Source organism: Salmo salar, chromosome ssa19, assembly GCF_905237065.1.
Source record: "Salmo salar chromosome ssa19, Ssal_v3.1, whole genome shotgun sequence".
Lineage (NCBI taxonomy): Eukaryota > Metazoa > Chordata > Actinopteri > Salmoniformes > Salmonidae > Salmo > Salmo salar.
In genome coordinates, this window is record NC_059460.1 from 61,221,265 (window position 1) to 61,243,002 (window position 21,738).

The following is a 21,738-nucleotide window of genomic DNA, read 5'->3' on the forward strand; positions in this document are numbered from 1 at the left end:
AATTGGTAGTTTGGTAAACTATCTTTTCAGAGTAGCTTCCCCAACATTGATTGTAGGCTACATCCCGATTCCGCACCCTTCTCCCAAAGTGTGCACTTCCACACTTTCCGTTATGGATTCAAAACATTGGATTGGTGTTATCATCGGCTACTAGGGAGTTTCCACCATTGTTAAATCCATAACGGAAAGTGCACACTTTGGGGAAATAGGTGGAGATTAGGGATGTAGTTGTTTTGTGTTTTCAGGCTACAGTTCCACAGTAAGTTTGGCCGAACACAGTGCCTCCCCTAGGTCGTTGGTGGCTCTGCACTTGTAAACCCCAGAGTCGGCAGGTCCCAGGTCAGTTAGGACCAGCTCACACATGCCGTCGTACCCCACGGTGACCCTCGAAGATGACTCCACGGGCTCCTCATCCTTAAACCACACCACCTCCGGCTCGGGGTAGCCTGTGACGGGGAGAGACCAGGGTTAAAATGGTGAGTGAAAGGGCGAGAAGGGTTGAAATGACAAGCCACAGGGCGAGACAATGGTTCAACGGGTGAGTGACGGAAATAGGGTTCAAATGGTGAGTGACGGGTTCAAATGACGAGCGACGGAAAACTAAGGTTACAATAACAAGCAACATGAGACCAGGGTTAACATTAAACTGTTTTAGGTCACAAGGGTCACCCTGAGCACAGAGTGCTCTCATTGATTGTGTGTAGCAAATGGGGTTGAGGTCAAATCTAATTGAAGTCGCTCAAATTGGAATGATTTCAATTGAAAATTCCAAAATGGAAACACTTTTGAAAATAGCTTCTCCTTTTCCATTTATTGAGAAGTCATTGGAAATAGATTCAATTTTTTTCAATTATTGAATCTGTTTACTTCCTGAATTGACTTCAATTCGAATTGGCCCCAACCACTGCTCTTGATTAAGCTTCCAACCAAACGTACCCTGGACGCGACAGACCAGGCGGGCGGTAGATCCCCGGGGCTGGCTGGTGTCCCTTAGGACCTGCTGGAAGCGGGGTTCGCTCTGCAGCTCCTGATCCAGGTTCTGGATGGCCTGCTCTGCCGCCGGGCTCCAGCTAGCCTCTGGGTGGGGTGAGGAGAGAGGGAAAATAATACTGTCATCTTCCAACAAAGGTTAATAAACAGGAGCACACTACCAGGGAGAGTACCACTTTTCAGAAGTTGATTTAACATTAAAAAGGCAAAACACTGACATTGAGCCCTAGATGGTCAATGGATGTGTCTCTTACCCTCCCCAGGGCTGCCAGGAGAGTCAGGTCCGTTGGTAAGGTTGGCCATCCTCTGCAGTGCCAGGACAGCCTTGCCTGTTGTCTATAGTTATGGAGAGAGGTAAAACACCACATACATCACTGAGAACCAGGCGTCTGCCATATGAATCAATGAGACGCTATTAACAGACCCCTTGTTGGTTCTTTCACTGAGTTAGCCTGCTGGCCCAGTCTGTTTGCTTTAACTCACTCCTCTCTGTTCATAGTCGTGCCAAAAAATGTTGTATGGCTGGACATGATAACAATTGAAGAGTTGGCTTCAGCACATACCGTATGGGGCCAGGGATGTGTTCATTAGGGCAGAAAACGTTTGAAATGGAATGTGACGTAGAATTGAATTGTGTACGGTAATATGGATATACCTTCCATCTGCGCTTGGCCAAGAAACGTCGAATCTTGTCCTTCTTGAGGGACTTGGTGGGCCGGCGGACCAGAAGGGTAAAAGAGGCCATCCAGGGGTGGGCCAGGGCCTCGTCACACAACAGCCTACACCTAAAGATGGAGTCAGGGTTTGGGGAGGGGCAAGAGCACACCATTATACCATTTCTCGCTTGGTTTCACACTCGGTTGCAAGCACAACACAGAATAACCTGCTCCAACTCCAGTAGTATATTGTTAGCCATTTCTTTGGATTTATACTCCACTAGATTTACTCCATAGAGGCTCTGTGACTTCACCGCAGGTCTCCACAGAATTTGGGTGCGTGTCAGAGGTCGTAGCTAAGCAAGTGTCAGTAATGTTTCGCTAAGGAGAACATTTTAGTGGAGTTTAAATCTAACCTGACAGACTAAACGTGCAGGCACGCATGTACACGTGTCCCCAGTGCATAAGACAATATGGATGCCAGCAAGCAGCAATCCAGTCAGCCAACATCTAGACAGTAGGCGACACAAACCTTGTGTCTTTCTTGAGCAGAGAGGTGATGAAGTCTTTAGCCTGGTCCGAGATGTCCTCGAAGCTTTCCTGGTCAAACTCATAGCAGGCGGCCGTCACCAGGCTCAGGGTCTCTGCGTCACTGTTACCTTGGAAGGGCAACTCACCGCTCAGCCTGGGAGGCAGCAGAGAAGCAGGGTCACATTGCCCATTGTATGTGTTTATTGAACCATTCGACCATTCCTATGGGGCACCATTTGTTATATTTCTATAGCCAGCAGATGGCAGTAAAGGCAAGCTTTGCCGCGAAAAAACTTACGCTTGACCATGTTCAATAAGGCACAATGCTGCAAACTGTCTGATAGAAATATATGGTGTACAACAGACGTCTCTGTGACATGTAGAGTCAGCAAAACAAACTGCTCTATTCATGGTATTTCTATCTGAAACGTTTAGCATGTTGCACCAGTGTGAACGCAACCCAGACATTCTTTTCTACAGTGCGCCCTACTGAACACTGGACCCTGGTGTACTTGAATAGAAGCAAGTCGGTGGGCCTGTTCATAACTCACAAGATGAAACAGATGACTCCGATGCTCCACATGTCAGTGGCCAGCCCTACCGGCTCGTAGCTGATCACCTCTGGGGCCACAAAATCAGGCGTCCCATGCATCACCATCAGTGGAATACCAGGCTCTGTATTGGAGAGGAAAACAGTTGAGAAACATGGTGGTCAAGGTTATTACATTGATACCGGCCATATTCCAGGTTCTCTTTATTGCAGTCTCAGGAGACTGCTGTGTCATGTTAATGTGGTATTGTGAGATCTGGTCAATTGCGCAGCAAGCTTGTAATAAAGATGACCTGTAACATGCCCATTGTGTTTAAGGTTTTTCATCCATCTCTGTACAGAGCGGATCAAATCCCAATGGAATAAACTCAAAGTGAATTTCACATCTAAATACAGTATACTTTACAGTAAAACAAAATACATAGACAATAATACATAAAAGGATGGCAGCATGCATCTCAAGAGTTATGCTCTCCCAATGTCCAGTAGTCAAATCCAAAAATAAAAATGGATAGTGGATATCAGAATGCAAAAAACGAAAAAGGGTAGATGGTACTGGATAGCAGGTAGGGTAGTGCCCATGCATGCATCTGCTGACAAGCGATGCTAGCCAGTGTAGCTGCAGGATATGTGGACTACCCTTTCCTGTTTACTAACCTCTGCCCCCCTGCTGATAGTGTGTGCCCAGCAGAGTATGTGAGCGAGGAGCGGAGGGTGCCCAATTTGACTGGAGCGTGGAGCGAGATGACCGAAGGCTGGTGCATAGGCCTTCTCTCCTGCTCTGGTAGCCTCAGTTCACAACTGAGCTCAGGGCATGCCCACCCCAGCATGCATTTGTAGTCTACTTGTGTGCTGCTAATAGCCGCTTGCTTTAGCTACTGTCATGGAGTTTCATATAGAAATTGATAAAAACACACAGATGCTAAATCAAGGTGACTTACTAAGATGAGGACCAAGAGCAAGAGAGTCTGTGCCCAAACAGTTCGAGCTTCCACTTTTAAAAATCCACCTTTACAGAAATAAGTCTCACAGTTGCCGTTTGTTATAGACCCCCCTCAGCCCCCAGCTGTGCCCTGGACACCATATGTGAATTGTTTCCCCCCCATCTATCTTCAGAGTTCATACTGTTAGGTAACCTAAACTGGAATATGCTTAACACCCCGACCGCCCTACAATCTAAGATCGATGCCCTCAATCTCACACAAATTATCCAAGGAACCTACCAGGTACAACCATAAATCCGTAAATATTGGCACCCTCATAGATATCATCCTGACCAACTTGCCCTCCAAATACACCTCTGATGTCTTCAACCAGTATCTCAGCGATCACTGCCTCATTGCCTGCATCCGTAATGGGTCCACGGTCAAACGATCACCCCTCATCACTGTCAACCGCTCCCTAAAATACTTCAGCGAGCATGCCTTTCTAATCGACCTAGCCCGGGTATCCTGGAAGGATATTGACATCATCCCGTCAGTAGAGGATGCCTGGTTGTTCTTTAAAAGTGCTTTCCTCTCCATCTTAAATAAGCATGCCCCATTCAAAAAATGTAGAACTAAGAACAGATATAGCCCCTGGTTCACTCCTGACTTGACTTCCCTTGACCAGCACAAAAACATCCTGTTGTGTATTACATTAGCATCGAATAGCCCCTGGGATATGCAACTTTTCAGGGAAGTCAGGAACCAATATACACAGTCAGTTAGGAAAGCAAAGGCTAACAATTTCAAACAGAAATTTGCATCCTGTAGCACTAATTGCAAAATGTTTTGGGACACTGTAAAGTCCATGGAGAGTAAGAGCATCTCCTCCCAGCTGCCCACTGCATTGAGGCTAGGAAACACTGTCACCACCGATAAATCTACGATAATCGAGAATTTCAATATGCATTTTTCTACACCTGGCCATGCTTTCCACCTAGCTACCCCTACCCCGGCCAACAGCTCTGCACCCCCTGCAGCGACATGCCCAAGTCGTCATCGATGAAGTTCTGAAAGAGCTGCAAAATCTGGACCCCTACAAATCAGCTGGGCTAGACAATCTGGACCCTCTTTCTAAAATGATCCGCCACAATTGTTGCAACCCCTATTACTAGCCTGTTCAACCTCTCTTTCGTATTGTCTTAGATCCCTAAAGATTGGAAAGCTCCGCGGTCATCCCCCTCTTCAAATGGGTAGACACTCTAGACCCAAACTGTTACAGACCTATATCCATCCTGCCCTGCCTTTCTAAAGTTTACAAACAGATAACCGATCATTTCGAATCCCACCGTACCTTCTCCGCTATGCAATCTGGTTTCCAAGTTGGTCATGGGTGCACCTCAGCCACGCTCAATGGTGCTAAACGATATCATAACCGCCATCGATAAGACAGTACTGTGCAGCCGTCTTCATCAACCTGGCCAAGGCTTTCGACTCTGTTAATCACCGCATTCTTATCGGCAGACTCAATAGCCTTGGTTTCTCAAATGACTGCCTCGCCTGGTTCACCAACGACTTCTCAGATAGAGTTCAATGCGTCAAATCGGAGGGCCAGTTGTCCGGACCTCTGGCAGTCTCTATAGGGGTGCCACATGGTTCAATTCTCGGGCCGACTCTTTTCTCTGTATATATCAATGATGTCGCTCTTGCTGCTGGTGATTCTCTGATCCAACTCTACGTAGACGACACCATTCTGTATACTTCTGGCCCTTTGGACACTGTTAACAAACCTCCAAACGAGCTTCACTGCCATACATCACTCCTTCCGTGGCCTCCAACTGCTCTTAAATGCTAGTAAAACTAAATGCATGCTCTTCAACCGACCACTGCCTGCTCCCGCCCGCCCGACTAGCATCACTACTTTGGATGGTTCTGACTTAGAATATGTGACAACTACAAATACCTACAGTTGCAGTCGGAAGTTTACATACACTTAGGTTGGAGTCATTAAAACTTGTTTTTCAACCACTCCCACATTTCTTGTTAAACTATAGTTTTGGCAAGTCGCTTAGGACATCTACTTTGTGCATGACACAACTAATTTTTCCAACAATTGTTTACAGACAGATTATTTCACTTATAATTAACTGTATCACAATTCCAGTGGTCAGAAGTTTGGATACACTAAGTTGACTGTGCCTTTAAACAGCTTGGAAAATTCTAGAAAATGTCATGGCTTTAGAAGCTTCTGATAGGCTAATTGACATCATTTGAGTCAACTGGAGGTGTACCTGTGGATGTATTTCAAGGCCTACCTTCAAACTCAGTGCCTTTTTGCCTGACATCATGGGAAAATCAAAAGAAATAAGACCTCAGAAACAAAATTGTAGACCTCCACAAGTCTGGTTCATCCTTGGGAGCAATTTCCAAACACCTGAAGGTACCACGTTCATCTGTACAAACAATAGTACACAAGTATAACTTCATACATCTAGACGTTCCGCTAACGGAACACCGCTCCAATATCCAATGATAGGGCGTGGCGCAAAATACAAACTCCTCGAAAATCCGAAAACTTCCATTTTTCAAACATATGACTATTTTACACCATTTTAAAGACAAGACTCTCCTTTATCTAACCACACTGTCCGATTTCAAAAAGGCTTTACAACGAAAGCAAAACAGATTATGTCAGGAGAGTACCCAGCCAGAAATAATCAGACACTCATTTTTCAAGCTAGCATATAATGTCACAAAAACCAAAACCACAGCTAAATGCAGCACTAACCTTTGATGATCTTCATCAGATGACACTCCTAGGACATTATGTTATAAAATACATGCATGTTTTGTTCAATCAAGTTCATATTTATATCAAAAAACAGCTATTTACATTAGCATGTGACGTTCAGAACTAGCATTCCCACCGAACACTTCCGGTGAATTTACTAAATTACTCACGATAAACATTCACAAAAAACATAACAATTATTTTAAGAATTATAGATACAGAACTCCTTTATGCAATCGCTATGTCCGATTTTAAAATAGCTTTTCGGTGAAAGCACATTTTGCAATATTCTGAGTAGATAGCCCGGCCATCACAGGCTAGCTATTTTGACACCCACCAAGTTTGGTACTCACCAAACTCAGATTTACTATAAGAAAAATTGGATTACCTTTGCTGTTCTTCGTCAGAATGCACTCCCAGGACTTCTACTTCAACAACAAATGTTGGTTTGGTTCCAAATAATCCATAGTTATATCCAAATAGCGGCGTTTTGTTCGTGCGTTCAAGACACTATCCGAAGCGTGACGCGCCGGCGCGTATCATGACAAAAGAAATCTAAATATTCCATTACCGTACTTCGAAGCATGTCAAACGCTGTTTAAAATCAATTTTTATGCGATTATTCTCGTAAAATAGCGATAATATTCCGACCGGGAGACGTCGTTTTCGTTCAAAGACTGAAAATGTAAAATGGACTCTTCACGTGCATGCCAAAGAACACCATCCCAACCGTGAAGCACGGTTGCAGGAGGGACTGGTGCACTTCACAAAATAGATGGTATCATGAGAAGGAAAATTATGTGGATATATTGAAGCAACATCTCATGACATCAGTCAGGAAGTTAAAGCTTGGTCGCAAATGGGTCTTCCAAATGGACAATGACCCCAAGCATATTAAGGATAACAAAGTCAAGGTATTGGAGTGGCCATCAAAGTCCTGACCTCAATCACTTAGAACATTTGTGGGCAGAACTGATAAAGCGTGTGCGAGCAAGGAGGCCTACAAACCTGACTCAGTTACACCAGCTCTGTCAGGAGGAATGGGCCAAAATTCACCCAACTTATTGTGGGAAGCTTGTGGAAGGCTACCCGAAATGTTTGACCCAAGTTAAACAATTTAAAGGCAATGCTACAAAATACTAATAGAGTGTATGTAAACTTCTGACCCACTGGGAATGTGATGAAAGAAATAAAAGCTGAAATAAATAATTCTCTCTACTATTATACTGACATTTCACATTCTTAAAATAAAGTGGTGGCTGCTGCGTGTTTATACTTTCGTACTATTGTTTGTACAGAACGTGGTACCTTCAGGCGTTTGGAAATTGCTCCCAAGGATGAACCAGACTTGTGGAGGTCTACAATTTTTTTCCTGAGGTATTGGCTGATTTCTTTTGATTTTCAGCTGAGGTCAAGCAAAGAGGCACTGAGTTTGAAGGTAGGCCTTGAAATACATCCACAGGTACACCTCCAGTTGTCTCAAATGGTGTCAATTAGCCTATCAGAAGCTTCTAACGCCATGACATCATTTTCTAGAATTTTCCAAGCTGTTTAAAGGCACAGTCAACTTGGTGTATGTAAACTTCTGACCCACTGGAATTGTGATACAGTACATTATAAGTGAAATGAGCTGTCTGTAAACAATTGTTGGAAAAATTACTTGTGTCATACACAAAGTAATGTCCTAACCGACTTGCCCAAACTATAGTTTGTTAACAAGAAATGTGTGGAGTGGTTGAAAAACAAGTTTTAATGACTCCAACCTAAGTGTATGTAAACTTCTGACTTCAACTGTAAATAATCATTATGGAATCTGAAAAGACACTTATCCCAAAAGTGTAGTGGTGTACATGGTGTACTTACTACGTGCACATGCAAAAAGAAATGAACGATTTGGGTAGATAACTGCATAATAGTAGCAAAGTATTTCTAAACTAAGAATCTGATCTCTTAAACGTTTCTTTCATTTTCATTCTATTATCTATACAATAGGCCATAATTGATTTTGTGCCAATAGGCCTGGCCTATTCCCACGTTCAAGGAGATTTCCATTTTGATTGGGTTATTTGGCCTAAAAACCTTTAGGCTTGCCTATATATAGATATGTATATATATTAAACAACTGCATCTCTGCCCAGCCTGGCAAGAATGGCCAAAAGGGTGTTTAGCATCCCGAGTGGCTCTGCAAGTGTAGAGAGGATATTCTCTGCTCCTGGATGGCTCTCCATGCACCATCGCATGAGCCTGAAGCCACAGACTGGCCAAACTCGTGTTTCTAAAAATGAATTCTAAAAATGAATTCAAATGCACAAATAAGGTCATTTTTTGGTGAATTTGTATTTAATTCTAAGTAAGTCCCAGCCTATATGCGCAATTTATAGACTATAATGATTTAATACAACAAAATGGGGTTTAATGCTGCGCGCTTTATGTCCCTTCCACGATACTGTGTCGCACTCGCAAATGATTCATAATGTATTTCTTCGTAGGCTATAGCCTTCAAATAATTTAAATAATATACCCTAAATAATTAATTTATCATTCCTTCTTAATCTCCCTGTCTGGCTTCTGACCTATTTATAGTGTTTATAGGCTGTTTTATATTACATGTAGCCTATTTGAAATGATGTTCGCTTCCTACATTCACATTTTCATGTTTATTCAAATACTTTTCATTCATATCCATATGGTTTGGTTTCAATACTTAAAAAACGATTGGTAGGTCCGTTAGCATTCATTCCCTTCCAGCCATTACAATGAGTCTGTCATATAGCTCCTCCCACCAGCCTCCTCTGCGTGTGTCCATTTCATGGGCAAGCTGTTGTCAAAAAATTCCTGTCCAGCGATTTTACATATCTAGATACAGTGCATTCGGAAAGCATTCAGACCTCTTCACTTTTTCCACATTTTGTTTCATTACAGCCTTATTCTAAAATGGTTTAAATAAATCTACTGTTCCTCAATCCACACACAATACCCCATAATGAAAACAGAGTGAGAACAAAGTGAAAACAGGTTTTGGGGAATGTTTGCAAATTTATTACAAATAAAAACAGAAAATCTTAATTTACATAAGTACTTAGACCCTTTGCTATGAGACTCGAAATTGAGCTCAGGTGCATCCTGTTTCCATTGATCATCCTTGAGCTGTTTCTACAAATCCATCTGTGGTAAATTTAATTGATTGGACGTGATTTGGAGAGGCACACACCTGTCTATGTACACCTGTCACACCTGTCACAGTTGACAGTGCGTGTCAGAGCAAAAACCAAGTCACGAGGTCGAAGGAATTGACCGTAGAGCTCAGAGACAGGATTGTGTTGCTGCACAGATCTGGGGAAGGGTACCAAAAATGTTTGCAACATTGAAGGTCCCCAAGAACACAGTGGCTCCATTCTTAAATGGAATAAGTTTAGAACCACCAAGACTCTTCTCTGTGCAGTTTCCTTCCTCTCTGGCAACTGAGTTAGGAAGGACGCCTGTATGTTTGTAGTGACTGGGTGTATTGATACACCATCCAAAGTGGAATGAATAACTTCACCATGCTCAAAGGGATATTCAATGTCATATTTTTTATATTTTTCCCCATCTACCAATAAGTGCCCTTCTTTGCGAGGCATTGGAAAACCTGGTTAAATCTGTGTTTGAAATTCGCTGCTCGACTGAGGGACCTTATAGATAATTGAATGTGTAGTGTACAGAGATGAGGTAGTCTTTAAAAAAGTCCTGTTGAACACTTATTGCACACAGAGTGAGTCCATGCAACCTATTATGTGACTTGTTAAGCACATTTTTACTCCTGCACTTACTTAGGCTTGCCATTAGAAAGGGGTTGAATACTTATTGACTCAAGATATTTCAGCTTTTCATTTTTAATGACACTGAACAAATATAAACACAACATGGAACAATTTTAAAGATTTTACTGAGTTACAGTTCATATAAGAAAATCAGTCAATTGAAATACATTTATTAGGCCCTAATCTATGGATTTCACATGACTGGGAATATAGATATGCATCTGATGGTCACATATGTTAAAAATGTAGGGGCGTGGATCAGAAAACCAGTCAGTATCTGGTGTGGCCTGTGGAATGTTGTCCCACTCCTCTTCAATGGCTGTGTTAGGTTGCTGGATATTGACGTGAACTGGAACACGCTGTCGTACATGTTGATCCAGAGCATCCCAAACATGCTCAATTGGTGACATGTCTGGTAAGTATACAGGCCATGGAATAACTATCACATTTTCAGCATGCGACAAATCTTTGCGACATGGGGCTGTGCATTATCATGCTGAAACATGGGGTGATGGCGATGGATGAATGGCACGACAATTGGCCTCAGGATCTCGTTACGGTATCTCTGTGCATTCAAATTTACATTTATAAATGGTAGAGAAATGAACATTCAATTCTCTAGCAACAGCTCTAGTGGACATTCCTTCAGTTAGCATGCCAGTTGCACGCTCCCTCAAATCTTGATACATCTGTGGCATTGTGTTGTGTGGCAAAACTGCACATTTTAGAGTGACCTTTTATTGTCCTCACTGCAAGGTGCACCTATGTAATGATCATGTTGTTTAATCAACTTTGTGATATGCCACACCTGTCAGGTGGGTGGAACATCTTGGCAAAGGAGAAATGCTCACTAACAGGGATGTTAACAAATTGTGCACAATATAAGAAATAAGCTTTTTGTGCATATGGAACCTTTCTGGGATGTTTTATTTCAGCTCATGAAACATGGGACCAACACTGTACATGTGGCGTTTATATTTTGGTTCAGTGTCATTTTTTTAAACATAATTCCACATGATGGGGTATGTAGGCCAGTGCCAAAAAACACCAAGTAATCCATTTTAAATTCAGACTGTAACACAACAAAATATGGAAAAAGTCAAGGGGTGTGATACTTTCTGAAGGCACTGTAGGTCTGTTCTACGCAAAATGTATTTTGACCTGATTTTGAACGTCCCACAACATTGTCCCCTACTGCACATGGCCCTTGTATCTGCAGGACACTATGAAGACCCTTTTTACACTACTGAGTTGAGCTCAGCCAAGCTGTACTGTGCAAACAAAATATCTGAGCCAGGAAAGTAGCAAAATAACGTTCGGGTCAGCACGATAGTTTGAAAATACTATTAGTCTCTACTCCAAACCCACTCACCCAGCTTGGCTGCCAGGCCAAAGTCGATGATCTTAATCCGCGTGCCCGTGGTGTCCACACACACAATGTTTTCTGGCTTGAGGTCCAAGTGGACAATGTTCTGCCGGTGGATGTACTGCATTCCCTCCAGGAGCTGTTGCATGTAGCGTGCGCTGGTAGGCTCCGTGTGCTCAAAGTTGTCGTCCACGATGCGCTCAAACAGTTCCCCGCCGGCAATGCTAGAGATGTATAAGGAAGACCAAGGTCACATGTCAAACCAATCCATAGATCCTATAGCTCTAGAGGATTGGATAGGCCTCAATGATACAAGCCCATTATTAGACTGATCCCTTGCATATGCACGTTCAATGTAAACAATGTAGATCTCTCAACAGCCGTGTAGGCTGGTCCCAGATCTGTTTGTGTGGTTTTGCCAAGTCCAAACTTGGCAATGACAACAACCATAGGAGATCTAGGTACCAGGCTACATGCAGGGGCCCTCAATCCTATCTCCAGGAAAGTGCAGAAGAGAAGAGAAACACACTATAAACGTGCACACATATTGACATGCACACATTATATTGTAATGGAAACTCAGTAAAGACATCAATGCAATTGTACTCCTAGAATAATCTTAATGATTGGAACTGGCTGTGCTTACTACTCCATCACCATGATGATTTCGGAGCGGGTGTCATAGGCCCCGAGGCACTGCACCAGCTTGGGGTGGTGGAGACAGTTCATCAGCTCGATCTCCCTGCGCGCCACAGCCTTCGCCTTGGAGCTATGGGCCCGGTAGAACTTCCCTGCACACACCTGACCTGTCTCCTTGTGACTCAGCCTGAACACCTGGCCAAACTTCCCCCTGTTGAGGTTCCAATAGGCAGTTAGCAGGGTTGTGTTCATTAGGACACACAGTAGCAAAACGTTTTCAAGTGTTTTAAAATGTGTCGCCACAGAAAATGAAAATCGACAAGTTCATGGTCATATTAACTAGACACCAAACAGAAGAAAACTAAACAAAACTGGGAGGGAATACCTGAGCTTGTCCAATGAGAACACTCATTGTCGCTTTTCGTTTGCTATGATGAGCACAAATGAATACAACCCAGATAGTACTTCAGTTTCGGACAGTTTTGTTCCGTTTCATGCCAACTGAACACAACCCAGTTCAGCAATGAGTCAATATACTGAGTGAGTGACCATCTAATGCTTACATTCCCAGCTTCTCATGCACATTGTAATGATCCTTGACTTTGTGCGTCGTGTCAATGGTGACAGTCACATACGATTGGGATTCCTCTTTTAGCTCTCCTTCAAAAGCACAGAATCAAGATTAGTCAACAAGAACTACTGTACAGTATATGTGTAGTTGAATTCAACAGAATGTAGATACGAGACATTTAAAGGATAAACCAATAGACAGACAACCAATCAGATCAACAACTGTTTTAAGAGCTAAACTTGTAGTAATCATCAAAGTCACTGTTTGGAGAAAATCAATTTCCACCAACCTCTGGTTTCCATCTTGACACGGTCCGACACCTCACTCGGCTCACTGACACCTGCCAAATTGTAGGCCCGAACGCGAAAGCGGTACTCCCCAAGGGGCTCCAGGACCGAGCGGATCCGGTACGAGGTGTTCTTGCAATGGGTCGTCACCTCAGTCCAGTCCTCAGGCTTCTCAGTGCCTTCTCGTCTCACCTCCACCGTGTAGCCTGTGACGGCAGTGCCCCCGTCGTAGCTGGGCCCCGACCATGACAGGACCAGGGAGCAGGAGGAGAGCTGGGAGACCATGGGACTAGATGCCGGAGGGTGAGGCCGGTCTGAGAAGACAGGGAGACAAACACAGAGCCTGTGAGATTACATTTGCTTCCTTTTGAAAGCACTGATCTGACATGACTGGTGTGGTGGATTTGGATTCCTAAGGAAGGATGCCATTTGAAAGCATTGGAACAGGATCCAAGGTAGATGTGGTATAGAATTGGAACAGGGCCCAAGTTAGATGTGGTTTCCTAATACTTTACTTAACTCATTAGTTCAGTCATGTTAGAGCAGTGATGATACCTCAATGTACACCTGCCAAATTTTGTATAATAATTTAAACTGAGACACAGAGACACAGAGACACAGAGACAGCTCCTCTGATACCTCAATGTAGGAAAGAAGGAAGGAAGCCATTTAAAACTATTGGAAGAGGGCCCATGGTCAACTTTAGATGGAAGCAACTGAGCTCCGAGAGACCAAATGCATAACCTCTTTTGACGTAGTCGAGGTCAGCAGCTGTGAACTTTTCCTGCTTCACCCTGAACAAGACTATTCAAGATGAAGACACATTCCCCGAACTGTAGGGTTCGTTGACATTGAGTTTACTAGCAGGACTATTCTTGGAATTGTTACGTGTGAGTAACCATCTCGTCTTGTTCTGTGGCTTTCCAGGAGCAGAATCGAGGCTCATTGGTATTATGTTGTGGTAATGCAATCTATCAGCAATAATTGTCAATTGGGATGAGGCAGGGTCGTATTCATTAGTGTACACTGTAGCAAAATGTTTTGCAACAAAAAACTAAAACAGAGAGGGAATAGCTGGATATCAGCTAGTCCCTCTCTGTTTAAGTACGTTTTCTTTCATTTGGTGCCTAATGAATATGACCCTAGTTTATTGAACGGTTGAAACTTTAGTGATCATGAACACGCCCCAGGATACTCACCGATAACACTGAGGGTGACTGTGTGCTGAGCCAAGCCCCTGCGATTCCGCACCAATATAGTGTATGTACCCGCATCGTCCGGACAAGCCTGAGATATCTCCACACTGCTGTCAGTGTCACTGCTCTCTACACGAGTCCTCGGCCTGCCTGCAACCACCTGCATAGAGGGAGAAAAGACAGAATAAACGTATTCTTGGACTAAAATGCATTTGAGATTGGTGTTTAATCCAGGACTAGAGTTAATCTGAGTCCGGTAAACTAGTCCCAGATGTTTTGAGAAGTAAAACATTTAACTTAATCTGTGAAAAGTTGTACATTTATTTAAAGTATCAACAATAGATATGATAAAGCCATACAGCCTTATTTCTGACCCAAAGCCAATTCAACCCAGACCTGCTCTCTGTTGTAGATCCAGCAGGAAGCCACAGGAACACTGCAGCTCCTGAAGGCACAGTGGAGTCTGGCCTGCCCTCCCACCCGCACTTCCAACTGCTCTTGGGGGTCAAGAAACTCCAGCAGGGGACCTGGAAGAGGCAGAGACAACGAGTGGTTAACATTACATCACTGAGCTCAACTCTTTTTGCAAAGTATGCAAACTGCCGGTTTGAAGCATATTTCAAGTTGGGTAAAGTTTGACTTGTTCTTGGTACTTTAAGTGTTCAATGAAACACATGCGAATAGGAAGGCCTTTGTCTTGATACTTGTTATTCTAAATCTGACTGGAAGCCAAGCAGTTGTCAATGGACCAACTCACCCTTTTCAGTGGAGACTCTTCTCTTTGAGGTGATATCTGAAAAGTGTCACATTACATGGGTGATTGACTATGGGAAGATAGCAATTAATATTGTAACTTTTTTTGGGGGGGTGGAAGATCGCAATTGCCTACTCTCACATCCTCTCTCCTGTCTCATAGTCTCCTTCTTCTTTGGGATTTGGTTGGCGGATCGCATCCAACTTTTAGGTGCACACATCTAGGGCTGTTACGGTGACTTATTACTGTCACACTGGTGGTCATGACGGCAGTCAAATTCCACGTGACCATTTAATCCCGATAATTAGGCTTCTCCAAGCTCTGATGCTGCTGATGGTCATTAGTAGCCTACCAATCTTGCTAACTTCCTTGTACTGCCTGGTACTCAGCACTCTATTGTCACATAATCACTCTGACATCAATGGAAATGTAATTGAAAATCTCATCAAACACACGTTGCGAAGCAATTCAATAGGCTATGCAATTGTGTGAGAAAACAGACAGAAGGCCTCTATTAAAAATAGGAGGATCCCATCAGCTTTTTATAAGCTAGGCCTACTATATTTATTTCAAAACTTTCCTAATATTAAGCACATTGCTTCTCTTTACAACAGGAGTATAGCCTACCTGGCTGGCATGAAAATGAACCACGGGAAAAGCGTCCTCTGTTCACTATTTAAGTGCATAGATGAAGTAAAAATGTTTCTTCTGCCCCTGTTTCGAGACAGGTGCATGATAATGGTCCATTCTAAATCAAAACTAATTTTCACACATATATTATTTAGTATATGTAAAGACAAGATTACATCAAGAATAGTCTGATGGGTGACAATATTAGCCTATCACTTGTGAATCAAATCAAATGTCATTTGTCACATGCACCGAATACAACAGGTGTAGACCTTACAGTGAAATGCTTACTTACAAGCCCTTAACCAACAATGCAGTTTTTAGAAGAAAAAAATGTTAAAGTATTTACTAAAATGAACTGAAGTAAAAAAAAAACGTAAAAAAACACGTAGGTGTTCCTTCTGTCCAGGTGGGAAAGAGCAGTGTGGAGTGCAATAGAGATTGCATCATCTGTGGATCTGTTGGGGCGGTATGCAAATTGGAGTGGGTCTAGAGTTTCTGGGATAATGGTGTTGATGTGAGCCATGACCAGCCTTTCAAAGCACTTCATGGCTACAGACGTGAGTGCTACGTGTCGGTAGTCATTTAGGCAGGTTACCTTGGTACCTTGGTGTTCTTGTGCACAGGGACTATGGTGGTCTGCTCGAAACATGTTGGTATTACAGCCTTTGTCAGGGACAGGTTGAAAATGTCAGTGAAGACACTTACCAGTTGGTCAGCGCATGCTCAGAGTGCATGTCCTGGTAATCCGTCTGGCCCTGCGGCCTTGTGAATGTTGACCTGTTTGAAGGTCTTACATCGGCTACAGAGAGCGTGATCACACAGCCGTCTGGAACAGCTGATGCTCTCATGCATGCTTCAGTGTTGCTTGCCTCGAAGCGAGCATAGAAGTTATTTAGCTTGTCTCGTAGGCTTGTGTCATTGGGCAGCTCGCGGCTGTGCTTACCTTTGTAGTCCATAAAAGTTTACAAGCCCTGCCACATCCGACGAGCGTCAGAGCCGGTGTAGTACAATTCAATCTTAGCCCTGTATTGACGCTTTGCCTGTTTGATGGTTCGTCTGAGGGCATAGCGGGATTTCTTATAAGCGTCCAGATTAGTGTCCCGCTTGTCAGGTCGGGGATTCCAACGCTCTAACCACTAGGCTACCTGCCGCCCCGTATCACATCTAAAGTGGCTAATCAACTTCTTAAAATGAAGGACATTAATCCATTTTACAACGGGTGTAGAGCCTAACTGGCATACATACACAACGCATGAGTTTCAAGTTTGGGGAAGATCATTTTCACCATAAAAATGCACCTTTATAATAAAAGCATTACATGCATAATCACATTTGCAGTCACTTTTGAGAATGGTGTTTACCTGGTAATGGAACATTTGCGCTTATAGCCTACTGCCCTGTGCGCATTGCTGTGCTTATAATGTGAAAAAATAGCCTAATAGTTTATCAACATTTTAAGCTAAACGTTCTTATCTGTTGCCTCAGCCTCATTGCTTAAAATGTTTTTTGATGCTAGTGATTGTATTAATTTGGGATCTATCCAGTGGTGATTTTAGCATGTCCATTTTGATGGGGCCAACTCCCCCCAAAATTGTGATGAATGCCATCAAAGCCACTACACAACACAACACTAAACAATACATTAATTGCACTATAAAGGTGACAAACGGTGCCCACAAACTGTTAGGGTCTACATAAAGTCCCAACAGCAGTCTCAACACCTTGCCACTGCTACACCTGGCTATCAGCTGAGCCTTGTCTGGCAGCGAAACAATTCATTCAGCCTCATTTACTGCCTTTAAAAAAACATAGCTGATATGGCTGACTTGCTTAAACAAATGTGGTTTTTACTGATAATTGAGATGTACAAACTATGGCATAAGGGGACGATGAGTGGATAAGAGGCAATCCGTAATTTCGATTGAGACATTAATGAGCGAGCTAGGACAGACATGGTCAATAGAACTATTTGTTCAGCACTTTTTAAATGTACAACGACAGAATTCTGAACGTGGGCCGTTCTTACAGTGTACACCAAGTGTACAGTGTTCTCCCTGTACACCAAGTCAGGACTGTAGGATAAATAAAGGTGCCATATAAGCAGACAATGAAAGCTTTTAAAATATTTGATGATGACATTTCTCTAAAATAGGCTATAGGCTAAATGTGCACCACCAAGTCGGGAACAGTAGGTGAAGTTAAGAGGTGAAAATATCCCTGTCACGCTGGTATAAAGGATTTGGAGACAGGTGCAGGAATACATAATCTGGGTTTTTAATACACCCAAAACAAACACATATACAAAACACTGGGATGTACCCAAACAAAAGAGCGAGGGTAAACCTCGTAGAACGACATGGGAGGAGACCCGTAATACACAATGCACAAAACACGCAGCACAGGCTGAGACACTGCATACAGTAGGTACTCACACGACCAATGGTCAGAAGAGTAGGCTAAGTTATGAGGGGAAAAGGGACCACATTATTAGGGTGACTAATTTGGCTACTAGCTGCTTACTACACAACATACACTTAGAATTACTTTCTTAGCTACAGTATACATATCTCCCTGGCATATTACATCATTTATGCAGCAGCATACAATACATTTTTGTACAACCTTGTTGTGCTGTGGTCACTTGAACAGGAAGGTGGCGTGATGGTCCTTCGTGGGTAAATTTTGTCATCAAACTTCGTCATCAAATTCTGGCATTCTCTTGATTTATGGTGCTTTCAAGACAACTGGGAACTCAGAAAAAACAAGGTTGAATCATAACTTCGGTGATCTTCAGGTCGGAGCTCTACAAAGAGCCTCGAGTTCCTGACTTGGATGACCGTTCAAAACGTATTTTCCCAGTCGGAGCTTGTTTTTTACCCCGAGTTCACAGTTGTCTTGAACTCACTGAAGTCAGAGATTTCCCAGTTTCGTGTTTCCAGTCGTTTTGAACGCGACAGAAGTCATGCTGGATTGACAGCATGGACGGTGTTGTTTTTTATTTTTGATAAATATTAGAAAATGTCTCTCATTTTTCTTTGTTCCTTGGGTAAATCAGCTGGGAAAAACAAACAAATGTAATCCTTTTTAGATTTAAATATAAGGCAGCTTTGCTGGCTTGAACCTCTGAAGAGGTGTTATTTATTTTAAGTCACCAATGTTTTGGCTCATGCATTCAACATCTAATAATTATAACTGGAATTATTCTAAAATGTTATAAGTGGTTCAGTTGTATAGATACACAAATGCCTTTGAACATGTTGATATTGTCAAATCAACAAAACAAAAAAGAGCCTTCTGGCCATACAGCAAGGTAGGATAATAACAACAAACATCCATAACTAGTCGAGGGGCATGCTTACCTCAAGAGTCAGGCAAACACCTCTGAATCATATGCTAATTAGGTTTCGGATGATCAGTGAGGGTCAGTTGCTTGTTCTTCAGGGCAAAGAGTTCAATCACTGAGATTCACATAGGACCAATGCCCAAAAACGTCCACATAACTACAAAATGATGACTAAAATAATTACACCCATTGCTACGATAAAGCACTATGCTATTTTTTAACGAAGGTCTGAGCGTCGTTCTTCAAGAACCAGAAATATTTGATTGATGACAACAGTAAACTATTTAAAATAGTTCAAACTGATTCCTTACCTGTTGATATGGTTCCCTGCTTTCTGCTACCCCCCTGAGCAGTGTCCCTGTCCTCCAGCTCATTCTTGATCCCCTTCAACACAAACTGAGGGGCGGCAGGCTTAAAATCCATCCGAAAAGTGGACACGAAAGTCTTCTTGGGGCCCATGCTGCCCGTGTCCATCTTTGCCAGGTGAAAATGGACAAATCTGAAGAGGCAACCATTCAATGTTAAGCAGACACGACAAGGTTTCCGATTCGTTGTCTGTCAACGACCCCTTTTTCGCCCTCTCCTCTTATTGGCTGTCTCCTTTTATTTCTTCTTGATTTCTCTCATTCTCACACTCTTATCTCTTTCACTTTCCATCTCTCTGCAAAGCGATGTGTGAAACTCTCATGTGTTCCATTTGGTTCACAATTCACACCTCATCTGGCATTGCTTTCACACTGGCTACAGCCACTAGCTAGCGCTCTACCCCACCACAGGAAACCACTATATTTATCAGGTTCAATTATATGGCAAGCCAGTGGCCCGCCTCCCCCTCTCACAACACAACAGAGAGAGAACATACTCACACACACACACACACAACACAACAAAAACAAAGAGAGATACAGAGATAGAGAGACATGGAGAGAAATGAACAGAGAGAGTTAACCTACTTGGTTATGTCCTTCACCAAACACAGTCACCAAACACCTCTGCCAAGCACACCTAGCCAACTGTCACAATAAATCACATACACACACCACAAACAAAAAACAGCCTCGTTGTGCTCCTCTGTGGCATGTTGTTTGGCAATCTCTACGCCACTAACGACATCACAGGAATCTCGGAGAGCAAGTAGGACAGCTTTTTATATTTGTCTAACCCACTGTGTCAAACCACACTACAAATAGTAATGTCCCTCTAGCTGTATGAATCTTACAGTTAGGGATTTCCCACAGAGATACAATGTTGTGGATAGAATTGAGGTATAGGTGATATACGTTCACTTGAATATGGTCACTTGCTTTTGGAAATCCCATGCAGGCTTGCTGTTTCTGAGAGTGTCTTGCTGTGTCTGTCATTCAAGGTGTGTTCCATGGTTCCAGGGTTTACAGCAGTTTCGCCAGATTGGGCAGTTTTACAAACATTAGTTTTGTCATTGGGCTGGCAAAAATGTTACTTTTTGTGCATTGGGCAGGAAAGTGTCAATAGTATCTGGCAACACTGGTTCACAGTTGTCGTACAGTATGTCCCTCTGCCTGCTAGCTGGGGTTATTGCTAGGCCTATCTTCTCTCATGCATATGTAAAGGACTGTGTGAAGAAGCTGACTCGCCACTCTCATCATTGGAAGGCACATTGTTTACTTCCCCTTATAAATGGTTTGGAGCGTTCATATTTTATATTTAGTTTATGTGACAAAACAAGCAAGTATAGTGTAGAGAATCATTGTACAATCAAAACCGCTCTGAAATATCTTTTACATAGCCACAAATATTTTATTTTCAGCTCTTTGAAGCTGGTGTACAAAACCGAAAGTAAAAGCCAAAACTAAATTAAAGAACTGGGAGCATAGAAATACCGCCAATAGAAGAGATCTAATGATTTTTAGACATTAAATGACAATTACAGATCTATAACACACATTTCAATGTGAATTTGGTCAGGTTGCCGGAAAACATATTGCCACTTTAATCTTTGGTCAAGTCACATTTTGGCCATTTCAGTTTCATATTTGAATGCAGTCATTTAGGTCTAACCATTTGTAATCCTCCAAGTCCATGTGATGTGCAGGTGCAAATGGACACTCGCTCTAGTCCCATGTATGTCATTTTATGAGAGTCTGATTCATGGCAGGCCCACTCATTAGGCAGGATTAGGCGGCCGCCTATGGCGGCAGATTGACGAGGGCGGCTTTTTCTGAGCTAAACTGACCAAGATGCACCTCCAACAACATGTAAAACCTCACAATTCTGCCCTAAATCAATGGCAATTTCTCTCAACCAGTGGCATAAGGGATTTTTTGTTAGGTGAGTGTTGATGCCGCCCAGTGATAAGCAGTGCCCACTTTGTCAAAGGCAGGGGCACCTCTCCAGGGTGCTGTCAGAGGGACGCATCTCTGCGGCGCTCCACCAACGTTCCGTCAAAAAATAATCTAACATAAATCATATAGCAGATAGAGGATATGGTAGAAAGAGTATGTGGCCTTTTCTGTAGCCTACAGGCTGGAGATAAAATGTATGACAATGTAATGTATAAGGGCACAAGGCGAGACCCAGATGCAGACACAGGAGGCAGATAGTTGGAGTCTTAGATGTTAATTAATCCAAAAAGGGGTAGGCAAGAGAATGGACATGTACAGGCAAAAGGTCAAAACCAGTTCAGAGTCCAGTAGGTACCGAAGGGCAGGCAGGCTCGAGGTCAGGGCAGG

The 21,738-nt window shown here is 42.9% G+C and overlaps 1 protein-coding gene across 2 annotated transcripts; it reads right to left on the reverse strand.

The window, feature by feature from the left end:
* Positions 1–236: 236 nt before the first annotated feature.
* Positions 237–20,135, reverse strand: LOC106579130 (myosin light chain kinase, smooth muscle). 2 transcript variants are annotated; one of them, XM_014158717.2, is made up of 15 exons: positions 19,984–20,135; positions 19,342–19,529; positions 15,058–15,093; positions 14,697–14,827; positions 14,304–14,460; positions 13,107–13,418; positions 12,810–12,906; positions 12,254–12,457; positions 11,614–11,831; positions 2,729–2,852; positions 2,179–2,331; positions 1,646–1,775; positions 1,245–1,326; positions 937–1,077; positions 237–446 (listed from the first exon to the last, which is right to left on the reverse strand). In XM_014158717.2, the coding sequence occupies exons 2-15, from the start codon at positions 19,502–19,504 to the stop codon at positions 247–249; spliced, it is 2,148 nt and encodes a 715-aa protein (XP_014014192.1). In that variant the 5' UTR covers positions 19,505–19,529; positions 19,984–20,135; the 3' UTR covers positions 237–246. The 2 variants fall into 2 exon arrangements, with proteins under 2 accessions (XP_014014192.1, XP_014014193.1); XM_014158718.2 differs by lacking the exon at positions 15,058–15,093.
* Positions 20,136–21,738: the final 1,603 nt, after the last annotated feature.